General features: G+C 44.3%; 1 protein-coding gene across 1 annotated transcript in view; it reads left to right on the top strand.

Moving 5' to 3' along the window:
• LOC111852867 (uncharacterized) overlaps positions 1-18084 on the top strand; it is a 51833-nt gene that overhangs the window by 31263 nt on the left and 2486 nt on the right. Inside the window, exons 9-16 of the mRNA XM_072710782.1 lie at positions 715-888; positions 1130-1303; positions 5894-6067; positions 12331-12504; positions 12642-12815; positions 12998-13171; positions 13354-13527; positions 13724-13897. Coding sequence (XP_072566883.1) covers positions 715-888; positions 1130-1303; positions 5894-6067; positions 12331-12504; positions 12642-12815; positions 12998-13171; positions 13354-13527; positions 13724-13897 — 1392 coding nt within the window. The remainder of the gene's footprint in view (positions 1-714; positions 889-1129; positions 1304-5893; positions 6068-12330; positions 12505-12641; positions 12816-12997; positions 13172-13353; positions 13528-13723; positions 13898-18084) is intronic.

Here is an 18084-nt window from a genome sequence, read left to right as displayed (position 1 = left end):
CACAATAACTATGGAATCAGATTTGTGCCAATATTATCAAGCAAAACTTTTTTGACATCAAGCAAAAACAAGGCTTCGAGAAGAAAAAAAAGTAAATGAAGCAAAAGAAATGTCATCTCAAAAGTCAAATTTATAACTTGCAACCACGATTGGTCTTTTGATAATGTAATAAATAAATAAACCAATAAATAAAACAATCACCTGTTTGCAAGTTATAAATTTTACTTTTGAGATGACACTTCTTTTGCTTCATTTACTTTTTTTTCTTCTCGAAGCCTTGTTTTTGCTTGAAGTCAAAAAAAATTTGTTTGATAATGTTGGCACAAATCTGATTCCATAAATAACAACTACACTTTTGCACAAAAACGGAGACTAACACTATGCACTATATGAAGGGGGTGTGGTACACACGGAGAGAATGTGAATGCAGTAAACGTGTTATGTGTGGAGATGTGGGCTAGTCCCACCTCACCCAGAACACCCAGTGAACTATTTACATGCAGGATCCCATTAAGCCGCAGCACTGCACTCAATGGTACAATACTGACAAAAAATGACAAAGTTAATAAACAAATTGAGCAAAAATATACATTTATTATACAAATTGATTACTGTTGGTTACAATGCAAATAAAGTGAAAAATTTAAAAGATTTTTGGCTACCTATTTGAGGAAAATGGTTATTTATTGGAGAATGTTCTCTGTCCCTCTGCAGGCTGTCAGGCTGTAGCGTCACAGAAGAAGGCTGTTCTTCCCTGGCTTCAGCTCTGAGGTCAAACTCCTCACACCTGAGAGAGCTGGACCTGAGTGACAATGACCTGCAGGATTCAGGGGTGAAGCTGCTCTCTGCTGTACTGGGGGATTCACACTGTAAACTGGGGATACTGAGGTCAGTATTACTAGGTATGCCACACTGTAAACTGGAAATACTGAGGTCAAAATTACTTGGTTTTCTGGATTGTAAACTAGAGATACTAAGGTCATTATTACTAGGTATTCAATGCCGGTAACTGTAATTATTCAAAGTATTCACATTGTAAATATGAAAGTAGTCACATTTGCTTAAACGTTTTGCTTGTAATGGTGAGTTGATCTTATTTATTGGAGACTTTTTTTCTGTCTCTCTGCAGGCTGTCAGGCTGTAGCGTCACAGAAGAAGGCTGTTCTTCCCTGGCTTCAGCTCTGAGGTCAATCCCCTCACACCTGAGAGAGCTGGACCTGAGTGACAATCACCCAGGAGACTCTGGAGTGAAGCTGCTCTCTGCTCTACTGGAGGATCCCAGCTGTAAACTGGAGATACTGAGGTCAGTATATGACCATGAATATGATTTGTTATACGGATTTTGAGAGGGCACTGCGCTGACAAATAAAAAATATTATGAGACCGCTACATAAATAACTAATTTGAAGCTCGGGAGATAATATTGTAGCGCGAGTGAGATGGCTCTGAGTAGCTGAGCCATTTACAGTACATATCCTGGCATGCTTGTGAGCCGTGTAAATAGCCCCTGTACGTCATTGTAATTGTAAATACTCGTGGTGTTCCCCATTGTTGTATGTGCCCTTATCTGTGTCCTGTGTGAATCCTGCCTGATCCTCACGTGTCTCTAGACATTGTGTAAACTACCCACCGTACGTGTGTCATCAGACTTCCCCGCATTTCACCATAATTGTCATGACCTGCTTGTTCGCCCCTCCTGTGTGCCACGCCCACCTCGTTACCTCATGTTACTTACCGATTGTTTGCACCTGTTTCCTGTGAATCCTGGCTTTTCTTGTGTATTTAGTCCGCGTCTGTGTCAGTATCCCTAGATCCGTCATTGATGTCTGCCCCGATTGTGTTAATAAACCCCGTTTGCCTGACTTTACGGCTCGACTCGCCTGCTTTCCCGCTCGCCTGCTTGCCATCACAACAGAATGCAGGCGAGTCGAGCCGTAAAGTCAGGCAAACTTGACAATAATATGTCAAGCGCCACGATATTTAACTAACTTACATTTTAGGAGCCTCACAACTTTTTACCCTTGAGCACCTTCAGGAGATAAATAAAAAATTGCTAGTTCGTTAGAACTATATAGTATGATGCGTGCAATTCTGGTGTAGGGTATAACTGAGATTCGGCGCAGTACAGCAGTTTGGACATATTGAGTCTATGATTCTGATTCCATGTTTAGCATTAGCGATGTCGGTAATTGTGTAACTAGTACGTACCTATTCTGAAGAAATTTAATACCGAACAGCTTTCAAAAATGCAGTATTGCGGTACTATTTCAGTACATGGTATCCCGCGCAATGTCCCGTAGCGCACACGGAGCAGGAAGACAGCACAGGATCCAAAGCGATTGGGTAATTATGGGGTTTATTATGGACAAATCAGGAGCATTACGCATACACAAAGGATAGACGTCACAAGGTTAATGACCAGACTGGGGAAACATACTTAAACGCAGACTTAAATACACAGGACTAATGACAGCAACTCGAAACAACTTATCACACGGGGATTCCACACAAGGTAATGAGGGGGCAGACACGGGAGGAGCAGACGAGCGGGGCATGACACGCAACACTAGTCTGCACAAACTGTGGGACTATCTTCTAAAACGTGCAGAAGAAATAAACACAATTTGCTGCGTTGCGTACTAGCTAAATCGATGTGTGTCATTGTGCCCAAAATGATTCCAAATAATCCACAAAATAAGGACTTTAATAATAAATTCCAATTTGCTGTGTGATAGTGCTTTCCTTCCCATAAGGGGAATTCTGTGAGTGCAGTGGTTGCTCACTGGCATCCTCTGCTGGCCTCTGCAGCTGCTCCTGGCTGATAGTAGAATAGAATAGAATAGAATGTCCTTATTATCATAGTACTAGGATTGGGTATCATTTGGGGTTTTCCAATACTGGTGCTAAAATGATACTTTAAAAATAGTTCCTGAACCCGTACTTAAAAAATAATAATAAAGCACAAATGAAGGTTGACGACATTAAAGAACAGCTTTTTTAGTTCTAAACCAAATTTGAACTTCAAACTGAACAATTTATTAACACCTTAAATGTATAAAGGTATTGGGGCTTTGAATCGATTAAGAAAACTAATTAATTGCATAGTACTTTGTAATTAATCATAGCTAATATTAAGACTTATGATAAATCTTTACATTGAATCCTTACTGACGGCCGCCATACTTAGGGAGTAGCTGTTGCTGTAGCAGATCAGCTCCTTCCGATGGTGTCTGATGTCACACAGCTTTCAGTGAGTGTATCATGAGACTCAGGCTAAGGCACTCATTGGGTGTCTTGTCTGTTGTTTCAGTGTTTGCTCCGACCGCGGTGAGTGGTCTCTCGTTGAGGGAGACATTTTACTCACAACTTCGCTCGGTGGTTGAAGGGTGCCCACAAGGTGACACTCCTCTGGTCATGGGTGACTTCAGTGTGGTCTAGTGACCCACGTCCTGCTTACAGAGGAATAGAAGCATTATGTACATCTGAATTTGTTCCTTGGAGACTTGCAGTCAGGGCGGGTGACAGAACGGTCCTTACGGATGACACTGCAGTTGTGACCCGCTGGGCCGGCTACTTTGAGCAGTTGTTTAAAGCTGACCCTCTGCCTAGGATGTTGGACATCTCTGGGTCCACAGTTCTCAAAGCTGATCCTCTGATCAGCTGTGAATCACCAAATCTCACTGAGATTGCACGGGTGGTGAATCAGCTGAGGGTAGGGAAGACTGCAGGGATCTGTGATATCCGGAGTGAATTTCTCCAGGCTGGTGGTAAGGCTGTCCTCCTGGTATTGCAGGCAATCTTTGCCTCCGTTTGGGAGTCAGGCGTCATCCCAACTGACTGGAAAACGGGACTTGTAGTCCCCATCTGGAATGGGAAGGGTGATTGCCTGGATTGCAGCAACTACAGGCGGATAACACAGCTTACAGTACTGGGTAAGGTCCTTGCCAGGGTCATCCTTAACAGGATCCATGAAAACTTGCTTGCCTGTTAGTGACCGGAGCAGTCTGGTTTTACACCTACAGTAAGTAGTCTACCATCGATCGTTTCCTTATACTGAGGGTTCTCATCGAGTGCAAGCATGAATATCAGCAGACGTTCTTTGCAGCCTTTGTCAATTTTCCTAAACCATTTGACTCAGTTGATCGAGTTCCCCTGTGGAGCAATCTGAGACTTTGCGGGATCACCCCAAGGTTACTGGATGTCATGGCCGGCTTGTAAACTGGTACTGTGAATGCTGTGCAGAATGGAGGGAGAACCACTGCGTTCTTCCCAGTTGATTCTGGGGTTCGCCAGGGATGTGTTCTTGCTCCTACTCTGTTCAATGCCTGTAGGGACTGGGTGTTGGGCAGGGTCATGGGGTCCAGCAGCTATGGGGAGTCCATTGGTGAAGAAATATTTACTGATCTTGACTTTGTGGACAATACCGTGATCTTAGCGGAGTCAATGAAGGCTCTGATTGGGGCTCTTGAGAGACTGAGCAAGGAGTCTAAGTGTCTGGGATTGCGGGTGTCCTGGATAAAGACCAAGATCCAGGCATTTAAGGACTTCTTATGCACAGCCATCAGTAGTGTGTCTGTCTGCGGGGAGAATATCGACCTTGTTGAGAGATTTACCTACCTCGGCAGCGACATTCATGTCTCTGGTGACTTATGAAGACAGCAGATGGATTGGAAGAGTAGGTGGGTCATGAGGTCGCTGTGTGGCGCTCCCGATATCTATCCAAGAGGACGAAGGTCCAAGGCTTTATAGTCCTGGTGCTCCCTGTCTTGCTGTATGGCTGTGAGACATGGATGGTATCCAGTGAGCTGAAACGAAGACTGGACTCCTTCGGTACTCTGTCTCTTCGGAGATTCCTTGGGTACTGCTGGTTTGACTTGGTTAGCAGTTGCTAGTCCTGAATGAGGCACATTACCTGCATTGTGAGGGAGCGTCAGTTACAGCACTGCGGCCATGTGGCGCGTTTCCCTGGGGATGATCTGACTCGCAGGATCCTTATTGCTGAGGACCCAAGTGGCTAGACCAGGCCAAGGGAATGCCCACGTAACACCTGGCTGCAGAAGACAGATGGCCATTTCGGAGGGTGGGACTGGACCGTGTATCTGTGTGGGGGATCAATGGCCAGGATCCCGAGGAGTTTCGCTGTGTGGTGGGTGCGGCAACGCGCTGCATCGACGCATGCTCCTCCAACCTGACCTGAATCCTGAAATTAACATAGGATTAACACAAATAGGATATAGTATATAGATCATTATCACAAACATATTGAAGTGACAACAGGTTGAATACATCTTAAAGAAAACAACTGGGGTTGGCAAAGCACTCTTTTATTTTGAGGCCTTAAAAGGATTATAATTTAAGCAAAACGAAAGCCTAAACCTTGCTATGCACAAAGAACAGGCAAAATACAGAGGGGATAAGACATTTTGACCACGTATTAACACATGGTTGTAACAAAGACATGAAAAGTTACATGGTAGACAGTACAAAAATGCATAGTTACCACGGACAAGATAATCACAATAACAACTACACTTTTGCACAAAAACGGAGACTAACACTATGCACTATATGAAGGGGGTGTGGTACACACGGAGAGAATGTGAATGCAGTACACGTGTTATGTGTGGAGATGTGGGCTAGTCCCGCCTCACCCAGAACACCCAGTGAACTATTTACATGCAGGATCCCATTAAGCCGCAGCACTGCACTCAATGGTACAATACTGACAAAAAAAGACAAAGTTAATAAACAAATTGAGCAAAAATATACATTTATTATACAAATTGATTACTGTTGGTTACAATGCAATTAAGGTGAAAGATTAAAAAGATTTTTGGCTACCTATTTGAGGAAAATGGTTATTTATTGGAGACTTTTCTCTGTCCCTCTGCAGGCTGTCAGGCTGTAACGTCACAGAAGAAGGCTGTTCTTCCCTGGCTTCAGCTCTGAGGTCAAACCCCTCCCCCCTGAGAGAGCTGGACCTGAGTGACAATGACCCAGGAGACTCTGGAGTGAAGCTGCTCTCTGCTCTACTGGAGGATCCCAGTTGTAAACTGGAGATACTGAGGTCAGTATATGACCATGAATATGATTTGTTATACGGATTTTGAGAGGGCACTGCGCTGAGAAATAAAAAAAATAACGTGAGGACGCAAAACTGTTAAACGTATTTCTTCTGCGATCAAACTCATCACCATTACTATCCAGTGTAAAAAAAAAAACAATAAACAATAAACAAATAAAAAACTTCCCGCACAGCGCATTATGCTTGCTTATTTCCTTACAACACAGTATAACATAGTAACCTGTAGGTACAGATGCTAGTTTGATGATGTTAACATAGCTGTTTGCTGTATAATAAGATATTGCTATATTATGAGACCGCTACATAAATAACTAATTTGAAGCTCGGGAGATAATATTGTAGCGCTAGTGAGATGGCTCTGAGTAGCTGAGCCATTTACATATCCTGGCATGCTTGTGAGCCGTGTAAATAGCCCCTGTACGTCATTGTTATTGTAAATACTCGTGGTGTTCCCCATTGTTGTATGTGCCCTTATCTGTGTCCTGTGTGAATCCTGCCTGATCCTCACGTGTCTCTAGACATTGTGTAAACTACCCACCGTACGTGTGTCATCAGACTTCCCCGCATTTCACCATAATTGTCATGACCTGCTCGTTCGCCCCTCCTGTGTGCCACGCCCACCTCGTGTTATTTACCGATTGTTTGCACCTGTTTCCTGTGAATCCTGGCTTTTCTTGTGTATTTAGTCCGTGTCTGTGTCAGTATCCCTAGATCCGTCATTGATGTCTGCCCCGATTGTGTTAATAAACCCCGTTTGCCTGACTTTACGGCTCGACTCGCCTGCTTTCCCGCTCGCCTGCTTGCCATCACAACAGAATGCAGGCGAGTCGAGCCGTAAAGTCAGGCAAACTTGACAATAATGTGTCAAGCGCCACGATATTTAACTAACTTACATTTTAGTAGCCTCACAACTTTTTACCCTTGAGCACCTTCAGGAGATAAATAAAAAATTGCTAGTTCGTTAGAACTATATAGTATGATGTGTGCAATTCTGGTGTAGGGTATAACAGATTCGGCGCAGTACAGCAGTTTGGACATATTGAGTCTATGATTCTGATTCCATGTTTAGCATTAGCGATGTCGGTAATTGTGTAACTAGTACGTACCTATTCTGAAGAAATTTAATACCGAACAGCTTTCAAAAATGCAATATTGCGGTACTATTTCAGTACATGGTATCCCGCGCAATGTCCCGTAGCGCACACGGAGCAGGAAGACAGCACAGGATCCAAAGCGATTGGGTAATTATGGGGTTTATTATGGACAAATCAGGAGCATTACGCACACACAAAGGATAGACGTCACAAGGTTAATGACCAGACTGGGGAAACATACTTAAACGCAGACTTAAATACACAGGACTAATGACAGCAACTCGAAACAACTTATCACACGGGGATTCCACACAAGGTAATGAGGGGGCAGACACGGGAGGAGCAGACGAGCGGGGCATGACACGCAACACTAGTCTGCACAAACTGTGGGACTATCTTCTAAAACGTGCAGAAGAAATAAACACAATTTGCTGCGTTGCATACTAGCTAAATCGATGTGTGTCATTGTGCCCAAAATGATTCCAAATAATCCACAAAATAAGGACTTTAATACAGTCGAACCTCGTTACAACGTACCCCGTTTATAACGTTTACACCAATACAACGTTCAAATTTCGATGTCCCGAATTCGCGTAATGCATTATTCCATTTGCCGGTATCGCTTAGAACGTACACCTTTACAGCGTAAACTTCGATATAACGTATGATTTTCAGAGGAAAATAGGCAAATTGACCTTCGTTACAACGTACAGCCTCATCTTCCGAGTGCGCGCACAATTCAGAATCGGCTGTTGCCGGCCATCTACATCGCTTAGCAACGCCTAACTGTATGAACCTATCCTCACGAAGCATTCCACGCCGGCCGGACTCCTTGCATGCAGCCCCCGTTTTTTCATGGTTTTGCATGGTGTCATGCTGCGGCATATCAAGCAAGATGCCTGCTAAAAGGAAACCGATTTCGCTGACCGACAAGGTGGAAATAATTCAGAATTTCTGTATACATGGCAGCCTTATACTGCCGACGCAAACTAAGTTCTGAAACTGTCTGGTTATTGGGGTAATTGTGTGACATATAGTGAAAGAAATTAACAAAAGACAGATGTCTAACACATGCATCGAAATTTATTTCAGCCAATTGAATCATATACAGGTGCATAATTTCGGTTTGACATTAGGTTACAGTAAGGCGATTTGAACGATAAGCCGGCAGTGGATTTTGCGTTATGTCGGCTGTCTATGAGTAACTGATATTAACCTAGTTTGAAGAATATAGTTCCTATTATATTCTTCAAACTACACAAGCTGTATGTCATAGTGTCTACTTGAGGGGTGTTTTCTAAAAGTTTTTTTATATGCATTTTGTGTTCTATCATTCATTTTGAGGGACTTGGTTACAACGTACTATGGTTATAACGTACAAATTCTTAATTCCCCCGAGGTACGTTGTAACGAAGTTCGACTGTAATAAATTCCAATTTGCTTTGTGATAGTGCTTTCCTTCCAATAAGGGGGGGCGCACAATTCTGTGAGTGCTGTCTCTGGTTGCTCACTGGCATCCTCTGCTAACCTCAGCTGCTCCTGGCTGTCAGTAGAATAGAATAGAATGCCCTTATTGTCACAGTACTAGGATTGGGTATCATTTGGGGTTTTTCCGATACTGGTGCTAAAATGATACTTTTAAAATAGTACCTGAACCCGTACTTAAAAAATAATAATAAAGCACAAACGAAGGTTGACGACATTAAAGAACAGCTTTTTTAGTTCTAAACCAAATTTGAACTTCAAACTGAACAATTTATTAACACCTTAAATGTATAAAGCTATTGGGGCTTTGAATCGATTAAGAAAACTAATTGCATAGTACTTTGTAATTAATCATAGCTAATACAGTAAAACTGGTCTAAGTCGCCGGCTTGTAACTCGTCAATGTGCACAAGTCGACGCTCAAGCAAAAGTCCCGATTTTTCCTAATGATGTTTCCTTTAAAATTCCTTGTGTAAATTGCCGCTTGTAAGTCGTCAAATTCCCTTAGTCGTCACCTAAATCCCAGTCCCGAACAACACAAATGAATGGATTCCCGCCACCTGCTTCACATCGCCTGCTTGTCACCATGGCAATGTAGAAACGGGGAACCCCCACCTATCGCACTAGTCGCTGCCTGGTCTTAAGTCTCGCGTGTATAGTGTGGTGTAGCCGTGATGAGTAGAGGTATGGTGTTACAGTATATTTACTAGTCGGCAAAACGGCGAGATAGATATAAGTCGCCGAAGTGTCGACTTTATAAGTCGGCAAAACGGCGAGTTATATTTACTAGTCGACAAAACGGCGAGATAGACATAAGTCGCCAAAGTGTCGACTTAGGTGTATCTTGTCAATTCTCTAAGTCGTCACTTTTAAGCTGGTCCCGCGAGTGTCGACTTAGACTAGTTTTACTGTATTAAGACTTATGATAAATCTTTACATTGAATCCTTAATGACGGCCGCCATACTCAGGATGTAGCTGCTGCTGTAGCAGATCAGCTCCTTCCGATGGTGTCTGATGTCACTCCTTTCAATGAGCGAATCATGAGACTCAGGCTAAGGCACTCATTGGCTGTCTTGTCTGTTGTTTCAGTGTTTGCTCCGACCGCGGTGAGTGTTCTCTCGTTGAGGGAGACATTTTACTCACAACTTCGCTCGGTGGTTGAAGGGTGCCCACAAGGTGACACTCCTCTGGTCATGGGTGACTTCAGTGTGGCCTAGTGACCCACGTCCTGCTTACAGAGGAATAGAAGCATTATGTACATCTGAATTTGTTCCTTGGAGACTTGCAGTCAGGGCGGGTGACAGAACGGTCCTTACGGATGACACTGCAGTTGTGACCCGCTGGGCCGGCTACTTTGAGCAGTTGTTTAAAGCTGACCCTCTGCCTAGGATGTTGGACATCTCTGGGTCCACAGTTCTCAAAGCTGATCCTCTGATCAGCTGTGAATCACCCAATCTCACTGAGATTGCACGGGTGGTGAATCAGCTGAGGGTAGGGAAGACTGCAGGGATCTGTGATATCCGGAGTGAATTTCTCCAGGCTGGTGGTAAGGCTGTCCTCCTGGTATTGCAGGCAATCTTTGCCTCCGTTTGGGAGTCAGGCGTCATCCCAACTGACTGGAAAACGGGACTTGTAGTCCCCATCTGGAATGGGAAGGGTGATTGCCTGGATTGCAGCAACTACAGGCGGATAACACAGCTTACTGTACTGGGTAAGGTCCTTGCCAGGGTCATCCTTAACAGGATCCATGAAAACTTGCTTGCCTGTTAGTGACCGGAGCAGTCTGGTTTTACACCTACAGTAAGTAGTCTACCATCGATCGTTTCCTTATACTGAGGGTTCTCATCGAGTGCAAGCATGAATATCAGCAGACGTTCTTTGCAGCCTTTGTCAATTTTCCTAAACCATTTGACTCAGTTGATCGAGTTCCCCTGTGGAGCAATCTGAGACTTTGCGGGATCACCCCAAGGTTACTGGATGTCATGGCCGGCTTGTAAACTGGTACTGTGAATGCTGTGCAGAATGGAGGGAGAACCACTGCGTTCTTCCCAGTTGATTCTGGGGTTCGCCAGGGATGTGTTCTTGCTCCTACTCTGTTCAATGCCTGTAGGGACTGGGTGTTGGGCAGGGTCATGGGGTCCAGCAGCTATGGGGAGTCCATTGGTGAAGAAATATTTACTGATCTTGACTTTGTGGACAATACCGTGATCTTAGCGGAGTCAATGAAGGCTCTGATTGGGGCTCTTGAGAGACTGAGCAAGGAGTGTCTGGGATTGCGGGTGTCCTGGATAAAGACCAAGATCCAGGCATTTAAGGACTTCTTATGCACAGCCATCAGTAGTGTGTCTGTCTGCGGGGAGAATATCGACCTTGTTGAGAGATTTACCTACCTCGGCAGCGACATTCATGTCTCTGGTGACTTATGAAGACAGCAGATGGATTGGAAGAGTAGGGGGGTCATGAGGTCGCTGTGTGGCGCTCCCGATATCTATCCAAGAGGACGAAGGTCCAAGGCTTTATAGTCCTGGTGCTCCCTGTCTTGCTGTATGGCTGTGAGACATGGATGGTATCCAGTGAGCTGAAACGAAGACTGGACTTCTTCGGTACTCTGTCTCTTCGGAGATTCCTTGGGTACTGCTGGTTTGACTTGGTTAGCAGTTGCTAGAGGAGTCCCGAATGAGGCACATTACCTGCATTGTGAGGGAGCGTCAGTTACAGCACTGCGGCCATGTGGCGCGTTTCCCTGGGGATGATCCGACTCACAGGATCCTTATTGCTGAGGACCCAAGTGGCTAGACCAGGCCAAGGGAATGCCCACGTAACACCTGGCTGCAGAAGACAGATGGCCATTTCGGAGGGTGGGACTGGACCGTGTATCTGTGTGGGGGATCGATGGCCAGGATCCCGAGGAGTTTCGCTGTGTGGTGGGTGCGGCAACGCGCTGCATCGACGCATGCTCCTCCAACCTGACCTGAATCCTGAAATTAACACAGGATTAACACAAATAGGATATAGTATATAGATCATTATCACAAACATATTGAAGTGACAACAGGTTGAATACATCTTAAAGAAAACAACTGGGGTTGGCAAAGCACTCTTTTATTTTGAGGCCTTAAAGGATTATAATTTAAGCAAAACGAAAGCCTAAACCTTGCTATGCACAAAGAACAGGCAAAATACAGAGGGGATAAGACATTTTGACCACGTATTAACACATGGTTGTAACAAAGACATGAAAAGTTACATGGTAGACAGTACAAAAATGCATAGTTACCACGGACAAGATAATCACAATAACAACTACACTTTTGCACAAAAACGGAGACTAACACTATGCACTATATGAAGGGGGTGTGGTACACACGGAGAGAATGTGAATGCAGTAAACGTGTTATGTGTGGAGATGTGGGCTAGTCCCGCCTCACCCAGAACACCCAGTGAACTATTTACATGCAGGCTCCCATTAAGCCGCAGCACTGCACTCAATGGTACAATACTGACAAAAAAATAGTTAATAAACAAATTGAGCAAAAATATACATTTGTTATACAAATTGATTACTGTTGGTTACAATGCAATTAAGGTGAAAGATTAAAAAGATTTTTGCTGCCTATTTGAGGAAAATGGTTATCTATTGGAGACTTTTCTCTGTCCCTCTGCAGGCTGTCAGGCTGTAGAGTCACAGAAGAAGGCGGTTCTTCCCTGGCTTCAACTCTGAGGTCAAACTCCTCACACCTGAGAGAGCTGGACCTGAGTGACAATGACCTGAAGAATTCAGGAGTGAAGCTGCTCTCTGCTGGACTGGGGGATTCACACTGTAAACTGGAGATACTGAGGTCAGTATTACTGATTATTACACAGTGTAAACTAATTACTGAAATCTTTACTGAAGTTGTCACATGTACTTAAAGATAATACTGCTAGTTGTGATATGTTTTTATCTATTGGAGACATATTGTCTGTCCCTCTGCAGGCTGTCAGGCTGTAGAGTCACAGAAGAAGGCTGTTCTTCCCTGGCTTCAGCTCTCAGATCAAACTCCTCTCCGCTGACAGAGCTGGACCTGAGTGACAATTACCTGAAGAATTCAGGAGTGAAGCTGCTCTCTGCTGGACTGGGGGATTCACACTGTAAACTGGAGATACTGAGGTCAGTATTACTGGGTATTTCACACTGCAAATTGGTGATACTGAGGTCAGTATTACTGATTGTTCCACAGTGTAAACTAATTACTGAAATCTTTACTGAAGTTGTCACATGTACTTAAAGATAATACTGCTAGTGGTGATATGTTTTTATCTATTGGAGACATATTGTCTGTCCCTCTGCAGGCTGTCAGGCTGTAGAGTCACAGAGAGAGGCTGTTCTTCCCTGGCTTCAGCTCTCAGATCAAACCCCTCACATCTGAGAGAGCTGGACCTGAGTGACAATGACCTGAAGAATTCAGGAGTGAAGCTGCTCTCTGCTGGACTGGGGGATTCACACTGTAAACTGGAGATACTGAGGTCAGTATTACTGGGTATTTCACACTGCAAATTGGTGATACTGAGGTCAGTATTACTGATTATTCCACAGTGTAAACTAATTACTGAAATCTTTACTGAAGTTGTCACATGTACTTAAAGATAATACTGCTAGTGGTGATATGTTTTTATCTATTGGAGACATATTGTCTGTCTCTCTGCAGGCTGTCATTCTGTAGAGTCACAGAAGAAGGCTGTTCTTCCCTGGCTTCAGCTCTCAGATCAAACCCCTCACACCTGAGAGAGCTGGACCTGAATGACAATGACCTGAAGAATTCAGGAGTGAAGCTGCTCTCTGCTGGACTGGGGGATTCACATTGTAAACTGGAGATACTGAGGTCAGTATTACTGGGTATTTCACACTGCAAATTGGTGATAATGAAGTCAATATTACTGGGTGTTCCTCACTGTAAACTGTAGTTATTCAAAGTAGTCACACTTTAAATATGAAAGTAGTCATATTTACTTAAATGCTATGCTTGTAATGCTGTGATAATCTTATTTATCGGAGAGATATTGTCTGTCTCACTGCAGACTATCAGGCTGTAGAGTCACAGAAGAAGGCTATTCTTTGCTGGCTTCAGCTCTGAGGTCAAACCCCTCACATCTGAGAAAGCTGGACCTCAGCTACAACCACCCAGGAGACTCAGGAGTGAAGCTGCTCTCTGCTCACCTGGAGGATCCCAGCTGTAAACTGGAGAAGCTGAAGTGAGTATAGAATGTGTGTCTGTCCCTGTTATAGACTTGTGTATGTTGCGGAAATTCAACTGCTAAATAAATGGATACAGCAGTACTATGTCACTCTGCTTCTCCTGTAGTGTGGACCACAGTGGAGAATCAATCAATCAATCAATCAATTAATCAATCCATCCATCCATCCCTCATGAATACCATTCAGTACATCACTGAATGTCATCATAGGGCAGAAAAACTGAGCAATTAAAAAACAGTAGTTCTGCACATAGCTTTAAAGGTGGCATGACCTTAAAAAGGCCTGGAAACCCTCCAATGTGGCTGAATTACAACAATTCTGCAAAGATGAGTAGGCCAAAATTCCTCTACGGCGCTGTAAAACACTCATTGCTAGTTATCGCAAACGTTTGATTGCAGTTGTTGCTGCTAAGGGTGACCCAGCCAGTTATTAGGGTTAGGGGGTAATCACTTTTTCATACAGGGCCATTCATATAGGTTTGGATTTTCTTTTCCCCTTAATAATGATCACCTTCATTTAAAAACTGCATTTTGTGTTTACTTGTGTCATATTTGTCTAATATTTAAATTTGTTTTATGATCTGAAACATTTACATGTGACAAACATACAAAAAAAATATGAAATCAGGAAGGGGGCAAACACTTTTTCATACCACTGTATTGATCTCTAAAGCCCTGGTTAAGAATATTCAGAGTGCTTGTACTGGAAATATCATTCTCTCTGATCATGCACCGGTTGATATTGTACTGACCTTAGACGATGGGAAAACTATGCAATGGCAATTTAATAACTCTTACAAAATGAGGTGGCCTACAACTTCATGAAAACAGCCATGGAAGAATATTGGCTACTTAATGGTGGCTCTGTCTTGGACCCTGGCATTACCTGGGATGTTTTCAAGACAGTTTATAAGTGATGGTTAATCCAATATTGCTCATACCAGAAATCACTCGACAGTAAAAAAAAAAAAAAAAAAAACTTAAGCTAGAATGACACATTAACTTAAAGAATATGTCAAAAAATGGACCAACCGCTTAAAATAAAACAACGTGACATTTAATATGAATACCACTATCTACAGACCAATATGACCAGTTCTCTTCATTGGTTGAGGTGTTTTTTGTCTCCAAGTAGTAAAGATTTACTGGAACAAGACACATTACAGGAAATTAAGGATGCTGTAAAGGACCTTAGACCATGTTGGGCCTCAGGAGATGGTGACTAATCTGATTTTTAAAATTTGATTATTATCTTAGCTGGTAGACTATTTCTCTTTCATAATGCTCTGGAAAGACGTTCCCTCCCTAATTCAATGAAAAGTCTGATTACTTTAATTCACAGAAAAGGGACTAGACCCCCAACAATGTCGTAATTACAGACCAATTTCACTCTGTAACGCAAATAGTAAAATACTTAAGGTGCTGGCAGTCAGATTCGACTATATACTTCCCACAATAATACATAAGACCAGATCACCTGCTGACAATCTGAGAAGGCTCTTCTACTGTACCTAGTATAGAAAAACTGTAATAATCCTGTAGCCTGTTCCTTAGATATGGATGTTGTAACCCGGAAATCAGGGAGTCAGAAGCAAGCGAAGGAGGAAAGAAAATGAACTATTTAAAACAGGGAAACCAAATGGACCGCAAGGGGTCAGAAAACAGGGATACCAGATCAGGCTTAGGTTTAGGCGTCATTGACCACACTGGGGAGAAACCCCAAGCCGAGAAGAGTCCGGGACACAAAACACTGGACACAAGCAGGGACACTGGACAGGACTGGAGGAGACTTGGGATAGCAAGGGGAGCAGCTGACACCGAGCACCCCGAAACAGGACAGACAGGTGCAGATATGGGATGGGCAAGACCAGGGACACGGGATCAGATACACGGCAGGGCTGGGGACATAGCTGAGGACCAAGAGGACTACAGACCTGACCTACTCCCACACAGGGCAGACAGGTGATCAGGACAGAACAAAGCAAGTGGACAATGACGTTGGACACTAGACCAGACACAGGATACCACAAGGGGCATGTAACAGACCAGGGCACAACCAAGCACAGCAGGGGGAAACACAGGCATGATATACACCCAGTGGCCCACTGGGATTGCTGGGCAGGAGGGCACTGCTGGAACCGCAGGGCAAGAGGGCACCAAGGGACCTGCAGGACGGAGACGAGGGGGTGCTGATGGACTAGGAGGATGCTCTTGAGACTACAGGGCTGGGGCTAGAGAGCGCAGGTGTTCCCCTCCTCAAGGAGGCCGCTGAAGGGTCCGGGCAGGCAGCGCTGGGCAGACCTGAGTCTGGGCAGTAGGCCTGGATGGTAAGTCCATGCCTCCCCCTCTGGGATACAAACATGTGGCCCAAACCCTCATCTGTGCCCCTGTCGACTGCTCCGGGACATGGAACTGGGACAATGAGGGATTAGGGCTAATGCTGGTACCCGCAGAGTCGGAGATAAGGAAAGGGGGTCCTAACTCCAGGTCCTCAGGCTGGACCTCAGCTAGTTCAATCCCTTCAGGGCAGGTGGTGGCTGAGCAGTCAGGCATTGGTCTGGTGGTGACCTGTAGGGGACAAGAGAGGTACCCAGGCAGCAGGAGATGAGGTGGGCGCTGACGGGAACCAGAAAGCAACATGGCGGGCACCAGCGGTGCACCAGGAGATGAGGAGGGCACGGCCAGTCATCAAGCGACAGTGAGTGGTATCTGGACGACAGCAGGGCAGGGTTCATACCAAGGTCAGCAGCAGCCCCTCCAGAGCGGGGAGCCTGTAGTGTGGATGGAGGACCATTCTCTGGGTCAAACCCCAGGGCACCAGGTGACAAGCAGCATCGAGTCGGGACACCTGGGAACAACACAGGGCTGAGTCACCACCAGAGATGTGACAGGCAGAGCAGCACTGGGACATTCGGAGATGGGTACAGCAGAACGACTCATTCCAGGTCGAGAGTATAAAGAGGTCGGCCCTCTCTGGACCAAGCACTAGGCAAGTGACAGAGGCCTCACCTGCTTTGGATGCTGTGGGTATGGGATAAAAGCAATCCTCCCTGGGCTGGGAGGATTATTTTATTTAATTAAAATGATAATACCCAAAGTAAGCTACATAGCTCATATGCCACCCTTCATCCTCCCTACACAATCTTGAATATAATAAATGTCTTGAGGTATTCATATGGTAAGAGAAAAAAACCCTGTTTAATTCTGATAAATTATATGCTGCCAGGGATAGTGGGGACTTTGCCTACCCAGGCTAGACTGGTCGTTTTCACTCTTGCAGCCATCAGAAAGTTCCCTGCCAGAATACACGGCCACTGCGTGGGTTAAAATTGAAGAGGAGATACTTGACCACTTTCTAACTGATGCCTTTATAATGCAGTCAGGTCTTTCCTCTTAAACCCCTTAAATCCAGTCTTACAGTTTTCAAGAGAAAGATAGAAAATGCTGCATAGTCAAATAAAAAGCTTTTCCTGCTTGACAACTGAAGCATCTATTTATCATAACGCAAAAATACAAATAGCAGACAAGCCACTCTGCTGGTGTCAATGGGTAAATATAGGGATTCTATGTCTAAAAGATCTATACAAAGAAGACCATATGGTTTCCTTTAACTTTACAACAAACCCCTTCCTACAATGTATTAACATTGATGGGTGCACAAAATAAATCAAATTATTTTTAACCTTATTTTTCCACAAGTGGGCATAGTCATAACCCTACTGACCATATATATGTATCGAGGCAGTTGTTTTTTGTGTAACTCCTTAACATTTGTTCTTTTTGGGCATGCGCTTAGTGTACTTTTTTTTTTAGATTTGTTAGTATTGTCCTAAGACAGCACCTGTAGTCCTCCACAAACTGGTGGTGATACCCAACGTCTCCTCAGTAAATTCGGTTCATTTTACGGTCTCAGGTTCTTCAGAGTCACTCACTCAAAAGATCTGGGTTAACGAGCCCTTTGAGTCAACAAGTCCAACCTGTGCTATGAGGAACAAGTCACACGTACTTATCCGCTCATTCAGTCCAGTCAGAGAATCTGAGTCTGTTCACGAACCGAATCGGAAGTTCTGTGGATTCACTCGTAATTCTATGCATCCACAGTAGTTCAGATCCGTGATTCAGAGTCTGCTGTGTTTCCAGCTCTGCAGGATAACCTACAGGCAGCTCACCTGCGCTATCTCCAA

This window comes from Paramormyrops kingsleyae, chromosome 4 (assembly GCF_048594095.1).
Source record: "Paramormyrops kingsleyae isolate MSU_618 chromosome 4, PKINGS_0.4, whole genome shotgun sequence".
Taxonomy (NCBI): domain Eukaryota; kingdom Metazoa; phylum Chordata; class Actinopteri; order Osteoglossiformes; family Mormyridae; genus Paramormyrops; species Paramormyrops kingsleyae.
This window is presented reverse-complemented; position numbering and strand designations above follow the sequence as displayed.